At 50.7% G+C, this 14,039-nt stretch overlaps 1 protein-coding gene across 1 annotated transcript in view; it reads left to right on the top strand.

The window, feature by feature from the left end:
* Positions 1-14,039, top strand: part of SMARCC1 (SWI/SNF related, matrix associated, actin dependent regulator of chromatin subfamily c member 1) — a 65,596-nt gene that overhangs the window by 34,966 nt on the left and 16,591 nt on the right. Inside the window, exons 21-24 of the mRNA XM_032102267.1 lie at positions 913-1,074; positions 8,808-8,863; positions 10,246-10,360; positions 11,355-11,509. Coding sequence (XP_031958158.1) covers positions 913-1,074; positions 8,808-8,863; positions 10,246-10,360; positions 11,355-11,509 — 488 coding nt within the window. The remainder of the gene's footprint in view (positions 1-912; positions 1,075-8,807; positions 8,864-10,245; positions 10,361-11,354; positions 11,510-14,039) is intronic.

The raw sequence follows: 14,039 nt of genomic DNA, 5'->3' as shown, positions 1-14,039 counted from the left end.
CTGGGCCTGGTCAGTCTGCACAAGGGAAGCTCAGAGGGGATCCCATCAATCCACACAAATCTCCCCCAGGGCTGCCAGAGGATGGTCCCAGACTCTGCTCAGTGACAGGACAAGGAGCAGTGGCCACAAACCAAAACACAGCAAGTTCCAGCTCAGCAGGAGGAAGAGCCTCTTTCCATGGAGGAGGGGCAGAGCCCTGGAACAGCTGCCCAGGGGGGCCTGGAGTCTCCCTCTCCAGAGGGATCCCAAACCCCCTGGACACGTTCCTGTGTCACCTGCTCCAGGTGCCCCTGCCCAGGCAGGGGTTGTACTGGATGGGCTCCAGACCCTCCCAACGCAGGCACTCTGAAGTTGGAGTGGCTCCAAGAGGCCACTGAGTGCCTGGGAGTGGTTGGTGTTCCCTTCTGCCCTCAGTGCTCCTGATGTGTTTGCACCTGGTGGATGGTGTTCCTCTGATCACTGTCACCAGTGCAGCTCCGGGTAAATTCAGCGTGAATCTTCCAGTTTTACCTGTGGGAAATTATCTGCCAGAGATCCTAGAATTCCCAGATTGGATTGAGTTGGAAGGGACCTTAAAGGGACCTCCTGTTCCACCTCCTGTTATGGGTAGGTGCGTCTTGCACTGGAGGGTTCAAGTCTCTAGTGAACACTGGATGTGTCCACTTGATAAAATAGTTCCTTTCACATTTTTCCTTGTCCTTCCACATAAAACACAAATTTATATAATTGGAAGGAGACTCTTTACTGCCACATCTGAAAGACAAAATCAGCTACCTCAAGTGACAGGAAGGAACTCAGATATTTGAGAATTCCCTTTGTCCCAGGGTTTACCTGCACACCGATCAGAGAAAACGTGACCTAATTTGCTGCAAAAGCCCCAGAATGCCACAGTTTCTGTGTCCTGTCCCACAGAGGAGTTTTCCCGGGTCAGAGAGGAGGTGCCCCTGGAGCTGGTGGAAGCCCACGTGAAGAAAGTGCAGGAAGCAGCACGAGCCTCTGGGAAGGTGGATCCCACCTACGGCCTGGAGAGCAGCTGCATCGCCGGCACCGGCCCCGACGAGCCCGAGAAGATGGGTGAGTGCTCCCTCCCCGGGGAGTGCTGCAGGTGGGGTTCCTTGGGGCGTTCTCTTCTGAGTCCTGATGAGCCCTAAGTCCACCTCCAGCAGGAGATGGAAGTTGTGGGTGTGGAGAAGGGGATGGGTCGTTCTGCTCACTGCAGGATTGACTTGGACACTGAACTAAAGAATTCAGGAGTGGCTTGAGTTTCAGGGGTTTGTTTTCCTGCTCTCACTGTGTGGAAATGCTGTTGCTTGGGATGCACAGAGTGGACTGACCAAAAATACCAGAGCAGGATATTCCATCAGCTGGGGTGTTGGAGCAGTTGGAGGATGCTGCCTTTGCAGGGTTAAGACAAAGCAAGCTGAGGGGTTTGGGCAGTGGGTTTTAAGGTCAGTCTGGCACTCTGAGTCTGTTGCTCACTGCGAAGGCAGCAGGAGAGGAATTTCTGATGAAGTGCTGGACTGGCACACGATAATCCAGTCCTGCTCTAGTTGTGCTGGAATTCTGCTGGGCATTACCTGTGCGTGTTAACAAGCTCTGGTTTCATTTCTGTCATGTTCAGCAAATATTCTGCTGTTAAGTCTCTTCTCTGAAACCCTGGCTGGTGCCAGTTGGTTCCTCATGACTCTGGAGTGTCAAAGCAGCTCCCTGGGAAGTGAAGCCCTGTGTGGCCCCTCTCTGTGGGACCCTCATGGCTCTCCCCAGCAGGAGGAGCAGACACTTTACTCTGTACCCACGGCTTCCTCAGACTTTGCTTTCCTCGTTTGGGTGCAGATCTACCATCTTGTCACTGTTGTTTTCCTCTCAGCACTGTTGGCTCCTTCTTTGTTCAGCTTATCACAAATGATTTTAGTGAATTTAGTGACTGGACGTGTAAAGGCACGTCTGGCTTTGGGTGAAGCTAAGCAGGATGTGATGGAGCTCGACCGGGAGGCTGCATTTGGGATGTGCTCCTGCATTTCATAGCTGACCTGCTGTCACCCCATCCAGGGACACGAGCAAGGTGCCAGATTGTGGGATGGGATCACAAGGGACTGTGTTTGGTGCTCCTCAGTTATCAACTGCTACCCATGGAAGACTGCTATTTATAGCATGAATGTCCACTGCACAACTACCCAGTAAATGAGATTTCAAAATGCCATTTAAATCACCAAGATAGTTTTTAAATAGAAAAGAAGCAAACAAACCACTCAGCCCTTCTGTCACATCTCTCAGTTCTGCACTCAGTGGGACAGACTTGCCATGAGCAGCTTGGTGCTTTGGGATGATGTGCACTTTGTGCTGGAAAGAGAAGAGAAACATCTGGAATATCTGCTGCTCCCTGTTCCTCAGAGCTGACAGCAGGCATCGAAGCTCTGCTGGAAGGACAAGGCTTTGGGGTTTATTTACAAGTGAACTGTAGACCAAATCTCAGTGCTCCTCTGTCTGGGGCTGAATTTAATTTCATAGTTGTTTTAAAATAAGGTCAGCTTAAGTTAAATTTTTCTTCCAGTCTTTGTTCCCCTTTCCCATATTTCACGGTACAGGTGTCACTGTGGGTTGTTAACGACCTCACAGGATCATTGCAGTTGGAAAAGCCCTCCAAGGTCACAGAGTCCAAGCTGTGCCTGATGCCCGCCTTGTCGCCAGCCCAGAGCACTGAGTGCCACAGCCAGGCCTTCCCTGGACACCTCCAGGGCACTCCAAACCTCCCTGGGCAGCCCCTTCCAGAATTTAACAACCCTTTCCGTGAAGAAATTCCTCCTGATGACCACCCTGAGCCTCCCCTGGCACGTCCTGAGGCCATTTCCCCCTGTCCTGAGCATGTCCCCCCATAACACGTTTGCTGCTTCGAGTCTGCAGCCCCACCCTGGGCGTTTTCCCCGTTGCCAAGTTGGCCCTTTCTGGCCCTTTCTCTGGGAGAACTTGGGCCCAGGTTGGAAGTGGGGACTCTGAAGTGCCCGTCAGTGGTGGGGGTCTCAGGGCAGGTGCCCACCCCACCATTGGTCCTGAGGGAGCGGCGTGGGGAGCTCCAGGCCAGCCCTGCCCCGGCGCCGTTAATGCGATTTGTACTGGGCTGTGACTAATGGAGTAAATGAGGGCAGGAGCAGATGGTTCTCCCTGGGGGAGCTGCTCAGCCCGAGTGAACTGGGTCACTCAGCAATCTGTGGTGCCTCCCACCCCCCTGAGCTGGGCACGGGGACCCCGAGTGTCCATGGCAGAGAGGATCCCGCGGGCTGTGGCCGTGCTCGGACGCCGGGGGGATTGTACCTCAGCGCAGCTGCACAGGCATCAAAACATCTGCTGGGGCTTCCAGATGGGAATTAAAGCTCACTGGCTGTTACATTGTCATAGAATCAAAGGATGCTGGGGTGGAAGGGGCTTTAAAGCCCATGCAGTGCCACCCCCTGCCATGGGCAGGGACACCTTCCTCTATCCTAGGTGAGCCCCATCCAACCTGGCCTGGGACACTTTAAGGGATGAGGCAGCCACAGCTTCTCTGGGCATTCTGTGCCAGGGCCTCCCCACCCTCACAGGGGACAATTCCTTCCCAATGTCCCACCTAACCCTGCCCTCTTTCTCTTCAAAGCCATTCCCTGTGTCCTGTCCCTCAAGTAATGGAATCACAGAATGCTGGTTTTATATTTAAATGCAACTATGGATAAATAAAAGTATCAGCTTAGGGTTCCATACTAGAATTAAAGTTCATTAGTTGTTATATTTCAGAAACAAAATTATGTCAGAGCTCTACAATCATTTTAAAACTCTTTAATATCAGTAAATTATAGTCAATAGGGAATGTGAAAAGGGAAAATGACTGGAACAGATTGGAGGAGCTTAAGTTAATACCCAAGAATCTCCTCTTCTAAGTCTTCATTGTCAGTTTTTCTAAAAGCTGGTGGTAATTCCTTTTAAGTTGATAAAGTGAGGCTTCAGTGGAGTTACGAGGAGACTGAAGTGGTTCAGATGCTGTGGTGAGCGTGGTGGACTCTGTCCTCTGCTTTCATAGAGTCATGGAAACGTTTGGGTTGGAAGGACCTTAAAGCCCATCCAGTGCCACCCCTGCCATGGGCAGGGACACCTCCCACTGTCCCAGGCTGCTCCAAGCCCCAATGTCCAGCCTGGCCTTGGGCACTGCCAGGGATCCAGGGGCAGCCCCAGCTGCTCTGGGCACTCTGCTCTAAGGTTCTAAGACAGTTCCCCACAATAAATACTACGACCTTTCTTAGGTCCTGCCCCAGTGCAGGTTTTGGAACAGATCACTGGAGCTGCTCTGCAGCTGTGTCAGTGAAAATCACCTGAGGGGAGCAAAGGAGGATCCAGCTCTTCGGGTTGGGATTGAGCTCCAGAGAAGGGGAATATGCAGCACACCTGTGGTATTTAATGATTTCTAGGAAGTCTTTGTTAATGTCTTTCCAGAGGTGGTTAAGGACACTGATTTCTCGAGGCAGCCTCTGAAGGGGCTGTGTTGGAATTACTTGAGCATTTCAGGTCTGATTCCAACAAGTATTTCCACTGCCACCAGTCCTGGGGGCCTCAGGCTGGAGCTGCTCTGTGCCAGTGAGTGAGGGAATGGTGGTTTGATTTCCTGCATCCCTACACTGTAAAGGGCTCCAGTGGAGGGTTGCATTCACCACTTTGTGGATGGCTTTGATTCACGCCCAAACACACACACTGGAAAACCACACACAGGGAGGGCACATCCACACAGGAGTTATTTTAGTCATGTTTGGTGGGGAGATTCCCTCCTGCTCTCCAGGGCGAGAACTCTGAGGTGATGGAAACTTTCCTAAACCAAGGGATTGCACAGCACTTCCTCAGCTTTGGGTGTGTCCAGGTGCCTGGTGGCTGGGTCTGCACCACTGGGGGGTTGAGCCCTTCAGTCTTCTCCTGGTGAATTCGTGTGGCTCACACTGAAGCTGCTGCAGCTTTTCCAGCTCCCCCAGCAGCTTTTCCAGCTCCCTCAGCCTTCCCCATGGAGCCCTCCTGTTGCTGAGCCCCCAGGCTGTGTGAGGCAGGGGCAGAGGCGGCTCTGGTGGCTGTGCAGCCCTGATTTATTGTGGGAAATGTAAATGATGGTTTGGATAACAGCATCATTATCGTACCCAGAGCCAGGATATTTCCACAGCTACAGTGTATTTCCTCTCAATTAAATATTAATATTCCAGCCTGGCTGTGACAGGTTGTGTGTTGCCTCAGTGAAAACAAAGGAGTCTGGGATGTCTGGAGGGCACCTTAAACTGTTTGCTGAGCTGAAACTGAGGCAGGTGACTCTGCTTTTGTTTGCAGAGCTTTGTTTGTTCCTCTCACGATGGCCATGGCCGAGGTTTCGGACCTGCTGCTTCTGCATCTCTTTGGTAACGCAGGGAATTCTTAGCAGGGAGATGTTTCACAGGTTTCCTTGTTGACCTAAGTCCATTTGAGTTCTCTGTGAAGTCACTGGGCTTGGGCAGAGCTCAGCTCCAAGTTCTTTGTGTTAGAAAAAAGGCTTAGTGTTCTTGGAGATAATGTGGAAGACAGAACAGAATTCCACAGAAACAGAATACTGCTGATTCGGGGGCAAAGAGGGCCTTGGAGAGGTGATGATTCCTCATCTCCCAGTGGCTTTTCCCTCGTGAGAGGTGTCCTGTGGTGGCTCACAACCATCTGCCTCTTCCTGACCTAAGAAACGTCCTTTCATTCAGGGAACAGGGACAGGGACAAGAGGGAACGGCCTCAGGCTGGGCCAGGGCAGGCTCAGGTTGGGCATCAGGAGGAATTCCTGCATGGAAAGGGAGCTCAGGCCTTGGCAGGGGCTGCCCAGGGAGGTTTGGAGTGCCCATCCCTGGAGGTGTCGGGGAAATTCCTGGACATGGCACTCAGTGCTCTGGGCTGGGGACAGGGTGGGCATCGGGCACAGGGTAGAGTTGAGGTATATTCCAGCTTTAATGAATCTGGGATTCTGTGATCCCACATCCTGCAAGGTGCAATACCAAACCTGCTGGAGAGAGTTCAAGAGTATCTTTGGTGCAGGGGAAAGGGATTTCAGGGGTTTTCTCCTTAGAGTCAGGGCTTCCCCCTTTGTCCCAGGGACACAGATCTCCAACTGATCGATTCCTCTGGGATGTATTTTCATTAAGCTCATTAGATCACACAGGAAAATCAGTACAGTTGTGTTTGTGTCTGTGCCAGGGGCCAGAGGCAATTCTGTCATGGCTGTGCAGAAGGTCAGGCATGTTTTGGGCTTTGTGTGAGCCTTTCATTCTGGAATTAGGGATTAAGTTTTACCAGACTCAGCTGTTTTGAGGTACTTCCTGAGGAATTCTTCGTGGGAAGGGTGTTAAATGTTAGAAGGGGCTGCCCAGGGAGGTGGTGGAGTCTGGAGGTGGCACTCAGTGCTCTGGGCTGGGGACAAGGTGGGCATCAGTGGTCTCAGAGGTTTTTTCCAGCCTCACTGATTCTGTGATACTTTGAGCAGTCTGTGATTTAGAACCAAAAATCTGCTTCCACCTAGGCAAACCATTTCCCCCCCAGACTAATAATGGATCATTTAATCTGTTGTCCCTTGCACGTGAGTTGTCCACCCGTGGGAGCTGGGAGCTGCAGCCACCGCGCTGTCGCTGCGCGTCAGGGCTCTGCAGCTGATGCAGGAAAACACTTTCCAAAACCATTGACTACAACCTGTCTGAAGTTGTCAGCCTGGTTTTAACCTGACATTTATTGCTGCAGCCAGAACCAGAGAAGCGAGGTTAAATCAGGCTGTTTGCAATAATCTCAGTGTCCCACGTCCCTTTTCTTCCGAGGGTGTCCTTGGGAATGGGAAGGAGCATGTGGGTTTGGATGGTGTCCATCAATGTGTCCTGGCACAAGGGAAGATCTAAGGGCAGTTTGAGATGCTCTGCGTGCTTTTCCTTGAGAAAATCCTCTCTAAAGAGTGAATGGGAAGCAGTTTGTCTTTCTGGGATGTCCTGTTTGTTTGGAACCCCTCCCTGACAGGAGGGGGCAGCCGGGGGGGTCGGGCTCTGCTGGCAGGGAACAGGGACAGGAGGAGAGGGAACGGCCTCAGGCTGGGCCAGGGCAGGCTCAGGGTGGACAGCAGCAGGAATTTCCCCATGGAAAGGGAGCTCAGGCCTTGGCAGGGGCTGCCCAGGGAGGTTTGGAGTGCCCATGCCTGGAGATGTCCAAGGAGAGCCTGGAGGTGGCACTCAGGGCTCTGGGCTGGGGACAAGGTGGGCATCGGGCACAGGCTGGACTCCATGGGCTGGGAGGGCTTTTCCAGCCTTTCATTCTGGGATCCAGTGAACTTCCTCCACAGCAGCAGCATCAGTCCCTCAACAGCTCCCGTGGTCCCTGGATTGGTCTCTTGCCCAGAGCAGCTGTGGCTGCCCCTGGATCCCTGGCAGTGCCCAAGGCCAGGCTGGACACTGGGGCTGGGAGCAGCCTGGGACAGTGGGAGGTGTCCCTGCCCATGATGATCCTGATGATCCTCCCCACCCAAGAATGTAAATTTGGGTATTTCTGTGCAGTATTTTTTTGTTTGAGCTCCACCAAGCTGGGCACACTCAGAGTGTTTTGCACTTTATCTCCCCTTTTTTTTTCTTAAAGGATTGAATCCAGTTTTCTTAAAGGATTGAATCCTTCCCTTTCCTGGGAGGGATGACACTTTTAAGACCAGTTTGGAACTCTGCTTCTAGGCTTGAAAGAGCTGTCTGACAAAATCTAATCGAGATTTTCCCTGTGACATTATTGGGTCACTAAATCCTAACTCCGAGATAAAACTTGTGAGGAAGAATGTCCCCAGTCTCCCTAAATTGAATTATGGTGGCAGATAGTTCAGATAAGTGGGTTTATCATCTTAAAATAGGCCATGAGGAAAACCATTACCCTTCAGTCAGACATTTTAGTTGGTTTTTCTTATATATGGAAGGGACTTGTGTAAAAACTTCTCTACAGAACTGTTGCTATTCAAGGAGGACACTTTGTACCTTGTTTTTCCTCAGTGTAGCACACAGGAATTAGCAGGAAAATGAGGATTACTGAAAATGAACCCCCAGCACCAGCTGATGTCTTCAGAAGCTTAGAGATGGATCAGGGCTTGTCACCAGCAGTTCTGCATCGCCCCAGTCCAGGATCTAAATAAGCTCCTTTAATGCCTCTGTACATTAAATTGTGAAATCCTGGGCCAGGACCACGAGGCTGTGCTTCCTCCCTGTCCCTCCTTGCAGAGCTGTGGATAAATCGGGATTTCTCGGTCTTCTGAACAATCCAACAAAATATCAGGGATAGTAGCACATTATCCAGCACCTCCATGGTGTTTCCTTGGCTGGCTGTTATCCCCTGATCTCTGGAACCAGCTGTCATTATAGCAACATTTAAAACCAATGTTTCATAAAGCAATAAAGGAATGAGCCAAGGGCTGTGTCTGGAGCACAGGGATGCACTCCCAGCTCTTCCACCACTCCTGCCAGGAGGTGCATCCATCCAGCCCCTGGAACAGTGACTCTCTAATCATTATCTTTATTATTTCTTTTTCTTTCCTCATGTTGGCCTCGCTTTCACACCAGTTGGGCCTTGTCTGGTCTGGGGTAGGACTGGAGGGAGATGGAGGTGCCCAAGGCCAGGTTGGACAGGGCAGGGCTTGTAGCAGCCTGGTCTGTGGGAGTTCAGTGCTGGGACTTTGTTGAAGCCACTGTTAGAGAGCAGCAGATTTTAGTTAAGCCCAAAATAGAGAGCGAGTGTGGTGAGTGGCTGTGGGGGCAATTCTGAAAACTTCCCTCTTTGTTTCTCAGATGGAGCTGAGGAAGAGAAGATGGAAACGGAGGCAGAGGGGCAGCAGGCAGAGAAGGTGAGTTTGGGTCTGCTGGCAGGAGGCTTCTGGCACTTAAATCCTGAGTTCCCAAGCTTTAGGGTGCCTGTAAGACAGGGGACAGTTGTGCTGCTTGTGTGTCCACAGTTTCCAGCCTCCACAGAGCTTCTTCTCGGTGACTGAGTCCTAAATCCCAGCAGTGAGGCATCAGCAGTTGTTCCTGGTCCTGGGGAGGAAAGGCTGGGCTGGGAGGAGCTGGGAGCTGGCTGATGCTGTGGGAATTGGGATTGGAGCTGCACAAGGAGCTGGGCCCGTGGGCTTTCCTGCCTGGGGGTGCCCTGAAGTGTCACCTTGCCCTGGGACAGTGGCTTTGGCAAACGCCTTCCAGCAAGGCTTCCAGGGCACGCAGGGCTTGGAGCACTCCCAGTACTCCACAGCCATTTGTGCCCCAGGTGCCTCCAGCTGAGCTGCTCAAGGAGAATCCTCCTCACAGGAATTCTGGGCTGGCTCTTGGGCATGGATGTGTTTGTGTCCTCCTGATACTGGGGGCGATCCACCCTGCCCAGGAAGATCAGATATTTAGACACCAATTATTGTTATCCTTCAGCCTGTTGATAATGACCACAAGAACACATTTGTGGCTTTTTCATAACCTGCGTCCACAGACAGGTACCTCAAACTGCAGTGAGTGTTTCACACCTGAACTGGGATTAAACTGGGATCCTGGAATTGCAGGATAGCTCTTCAATTACTGCTAAATTATTCTAATATTTAAATGATTACTATTTTATTTGTTTATATATTAATATAATGTTGTTTAATATGTATTTTCATAAAACTAATGTTTTAATTATATATTTATATGTAAATTTAATTTTAAAGCTATAATTAATTTCATGTGTAATTCCTGCTACATTCTTGATAAATAAATGGGGAATGGTTGTTTCTGGAGTCTGCAGCAACAGGAAATATTTCTTGTTGCCTCCTTCACCACATGAGGAGTTCAGACTAACCTGGGGCTGATCAATGCAGCCTTGGGGTTATTTCCCACTCTGTTTTCAGGTCGTTCTTCTGCCTCCCTGATATACAGGGGCATTTGGGAAGAGATAAGTGGGGAAGACTCACTCAGGACTTGGAAATCTGCATATTCCCAGCCATTCCACGATTCTGTGATCTCAGTTCAGGAGTTTTTGTACCCACAGAGTAACCCAGCTTGGCCTGGGTCACTGGACTTGGTCCAGTTTAGCATTTGCTTTTACTCACATTTTGGCTTTGTTTGTCAGATTTGGCTGAAGCAGCAGCCACCCTTTAAAGTGTGATCTCTTCATTTATGGTAATTAATTAATTTGAAGGCCATGAATGAAGTTAACGGTGAATATCTTCTCTCCCTGCCATTCTCCAACCAATCTCATCCCCTTTAGGTGGAGAACAAAGCCGAGAGTGAAACTGAGGAAGGGGAGAAAGTCCCGGAAGGGGAAAACGAGCGGAGTGCAGAGAAGGAGCCGGAGAGCGAAGGGGCTGCGGAGCCCAAGACAGGTAACAGCTGTCAGCTGCTCCAGCACCTCCCCCAGAGTGCCTGGGACAGGCCCCAAACCCAGCTGGGAATGTTCCTCTGGCACCTCGGGCTGCTCCGTGTTCAGCAGAGCAGATTCCACTGTAACCTCCCTGCAGAGCTCAGGCACCAAATCCCTCCCTGAGCTTCCCAGCCCTGGGCATGGGGGAAGGAATTGCAGCACCAAAGTGCCTGTGGGTCGTAGAAATGGGTGGGGGTTTGCTCATATTCCACAACATTTGATCATTTTGGATGCAAAGAAGTGGAACTGCTGGAGGTGCTCAAGGTTGGACGGGGCTGGGAGCACCCTGGGCAGTGGGAGGTGTCCCTGCCCGTGGCAGGGGTGGGATGGGATGGGTTTTAAGGTCCCTTCCAACTCAAACCATTCTGGGATTCTCTGCTCACTTCTACCCTTGTTCAGTTTCCCTGGGAAGTGATGCAAAGCCTGAGGCTGAGGAGTAACAACACCTACATAAAACCTTGTTCTTTTTGACATTTCTCATGTGCCCCATAAAATCATGGAATGGTTTGGGTTGGAAGGGACTATAAGGGTCATCCAGTGCCACCCTGCCATGGGCAGGGACACCTCCACTGTCCCAGGCTGCTCCAAGCCCCAATGTCCAGCCTGGCCTTGGGCACTGCCAGGGATGGGAATGGATATATTGCTTTTTTCCTGCAACTTAGATTCAGGTTTTTAGCACCAGGTAGAATAAGGAGCATTTGGATTTGATGGAGTTGATTTGGAAATGATATGGGGAAGCTGATGGCAGGTGCTGAATTGAGAGGATGGGGATGAAAAGCATTTGAAGTTGCCCCATTTGTTGGATCAGGTCCCCTCAAACTGGGGTTCCCCTGTCAGCATTTGGATGGGGAGCAGTGCTGGAAGTCAGGAGGAGTTAATTAGTGCCTGCCTAATGAGTGTGGGGCCCTCCCATCCCGGGAATGCGTGTAACGGCCTGGGCTGGGAATGTCTTGCAGAGGAAAAGGAGGCAGAGGAGAACAAGGAGAACGTTGATGGCAGCAAAGACAAAGAGGCCGAGGCTGGGAAGAAGAAAGTGGAACATGAGATCTCGGAAGGAAACGTGGCCACAGCTGCAGCTGCTGCCCTGGCCTCTGCTGCCACCAAGGCCAAGGTTGGTGCTGCCCCAACACCCTGGGCTTGGCTTCCAAGGACAGCAGAGCTGTGCCTGAAGTGCTCCTTGGTCCCAGAGCTGTGGAGTTCACACTCTGATCCCTGACACCTTGTGGGAGCACAGGTGCTGCCTTAATTTCTCCTGCCTGGGCCCCTGAGTGAGATAACGAACAGTTGTAATTAAGCAGCTCCTTGGGTGATTATGGACTCGATGAACATCCCTGAGGAGCAGCCCAAAATGTGTGTGATTGCTTGGCAAGGCTTTTCTCTGCTGGGAGGTCTGGCTGTGGTGCTGAGGGTGCAGGTCTGGGGCACAAACCCTTCGATGGCCTCTGCTGCTGCCCCAGGGCTGCACACAAACCCCTGAGCTCTGTGTGGAGCAGACACAGAGGGATGTTCTGTCCTGGCACTGCAGCTTCCACAGACACCTTAATGATTCTGTGTTTTGTTAAGAGCTCTGTTAAAAGCACGTTGGTGTCTTCCCTTGACTCCTGTTTGTGTGTGGTCTCTAATGAGCTGTGTTGAATCAGCTTTTCTTTACCCTGTAATTACTAATTGCACGTTGTCTTGCCTTTCCTTCTTGCAGGAACCACACTGCTTTCATTGCTTTTAGAGTATCTTTTTCAAGTCTGTTTTCTCTTTACAAATTTCTCTGGATTCAAGTTCTAATTTGGGTTTTTAAATCACTCTTGGATTCAGTGCCATGTTCCACGTCCACCTGCTTTACAGAAACCAAGAGCGAAGCATGGGTGGTGTTTATTCCTGATGGATTTCCACGGATAGAACGAGCTGTTGTGTTTCTGTTGACTTTTCCACTCTGATCTTTGACTCGTTAACTTTAGACTCTTTCCCCAGCTGCATCCCCCAGAGTGAGGATGGTGGGTGATGTCATGTGCAGTCCCTCCTTTTGAACCCAGGAGATGGAGGATATTTTTGTTCTTACCTTTCAAACCAGGTTGTAAAATCCCACAAGGCAGAAAACTCCTTGTCCATTAAAATCCCAAACTGCAGGCAAAGCTGAGGTTCAGTATTTTGGTGAAGTGAAGCAGAGTCCAAAGTGGTTCCCTTGTGCATCACTTTGAACCTGAGGGTGACTCTCAGTTCATCAGACTCACAGATCTCCTCAGCCCAGCTGGAAAAACCTGTGCTGCATGAGGAGCCGTGAGATTTAATCTGTGCTTTATGGAAGGCCACTTGCTCCAAATGAAGATGAGCTGCTGCTCCCTTCCTCTGGAGATAACGAGCTGGAGGGAGCAGGGACCTGGCTGATGGCACTTTCCATTATGGCAGTAACAATGTTCTGGAAGAGCTTCAGCTTTCCATTATGGGGAATAATGTATTGTAATTAGGAGGCTGACGCTTCAGAGTAGAATTCAAGTTCAACAGGGATTTCTCTTCCCACTCACTTAAAAAGCCAGACAGTATTAGAGCTTTGGGTGGTCTGTGTCTTGTCTGAGGGAGTAATTAAACTCTTCATCATGAGCTCTAGGCCTGGTCATGTAGAAAGCTGTTTTCCTTAGGATTTGATATCAGAGGAATATTGCAGTTGGATTCTGAGGAAAGACAGGGGTTAAACACAAGTGATTGAAATGGGGTTTCATTTGTTTTGGGGCCTTTTTTCTTGGTTTTTTTCTTTTGGGATCAGTAGCTTCACCAAGAAATTGTGAGTTGTGCTCTTTGAGAAATGGTGAACATGAATGTTCAGGGTGAGACTCTGTATTTCGTAGAGAGCAACAGTTAAAATGTGTTTTTACGGGTTCTGGTTTCTGAACAAACACCATCAGAATTTAACTCCCTTCTGCTCATTTTCCTCCCAATGGAAAGCCAGTGTGAGCTGGTTTTTTCCTTTCTGTGCAGAAGTATCCCTGCTGGATCCTGTCCTGTGCTGCTCCTGCTCTGCTCCAGCTGGGACTGAGCTGCAGAACTTCTGCTCTTCATCCACCACTTCCCCTTCCCTAAACAACTGTTCTGGTCCCAGTTTGACCTCCTGCCAGACAGACCTCTCTGAATTCCTGCTGGGAGTTGGCTGGGACTGAAGAGATCATTCCTAGAAGGATCACTGCTGATCCCAGTGATGCAGTGGGGCTCCAGGAGAGCTGGAGAGGGACTTGGGATGGAGGGACAGGACCCAGGGAATGGCTTCCCTCTGCCAGAGGGCAGGGCTGGATGGGATAGTGGGAAGGAATGGGCTGTAAGGGTGGGCAGGCCCTGGCACAGGGTGCCCAGAGCAGCTGTGGCTGCCCCTGGATCCCTGGCAGTGCCCAAGGCCAGGCTGGACATTGGGGCTTGGAGCAGCCTGGGACAGTGGCAGGGGTGGCACTGGATGATCCTTAAGGTCTCTTCCCACCCAAACCATTCATGCATTCCGTGATTATTTTTTATAGAACCATTTAGGCTGGAAAAGCCCTTTAGGATCACTTGCTCATTTGTGACTCAAGGCTGGTACAGTGATGGGTTTATCAGGCATTTCAAATTACCACTGAATTTGTGTTCCTGGTTTTCCTCAGCTGCAGCTGTAGGTATTTGTCCCT

Source organism: Corvus moneduloides, chromosome 1 (genome assembly GCF_009650955.1).
Source record: "Corvus moneduloides isolate bCorMon1 chromosome 1, bCorMon1.pri, whole genome shotgun sequence".
NCBI lineage: Eukaryota > Metazoa > Chordata > Aves > Passeriformes > Corvidae > Corvus > Corvus moneduloides.
This window is presented reverse-complemented; position numbering and strand designations above follow the sequence as displayed.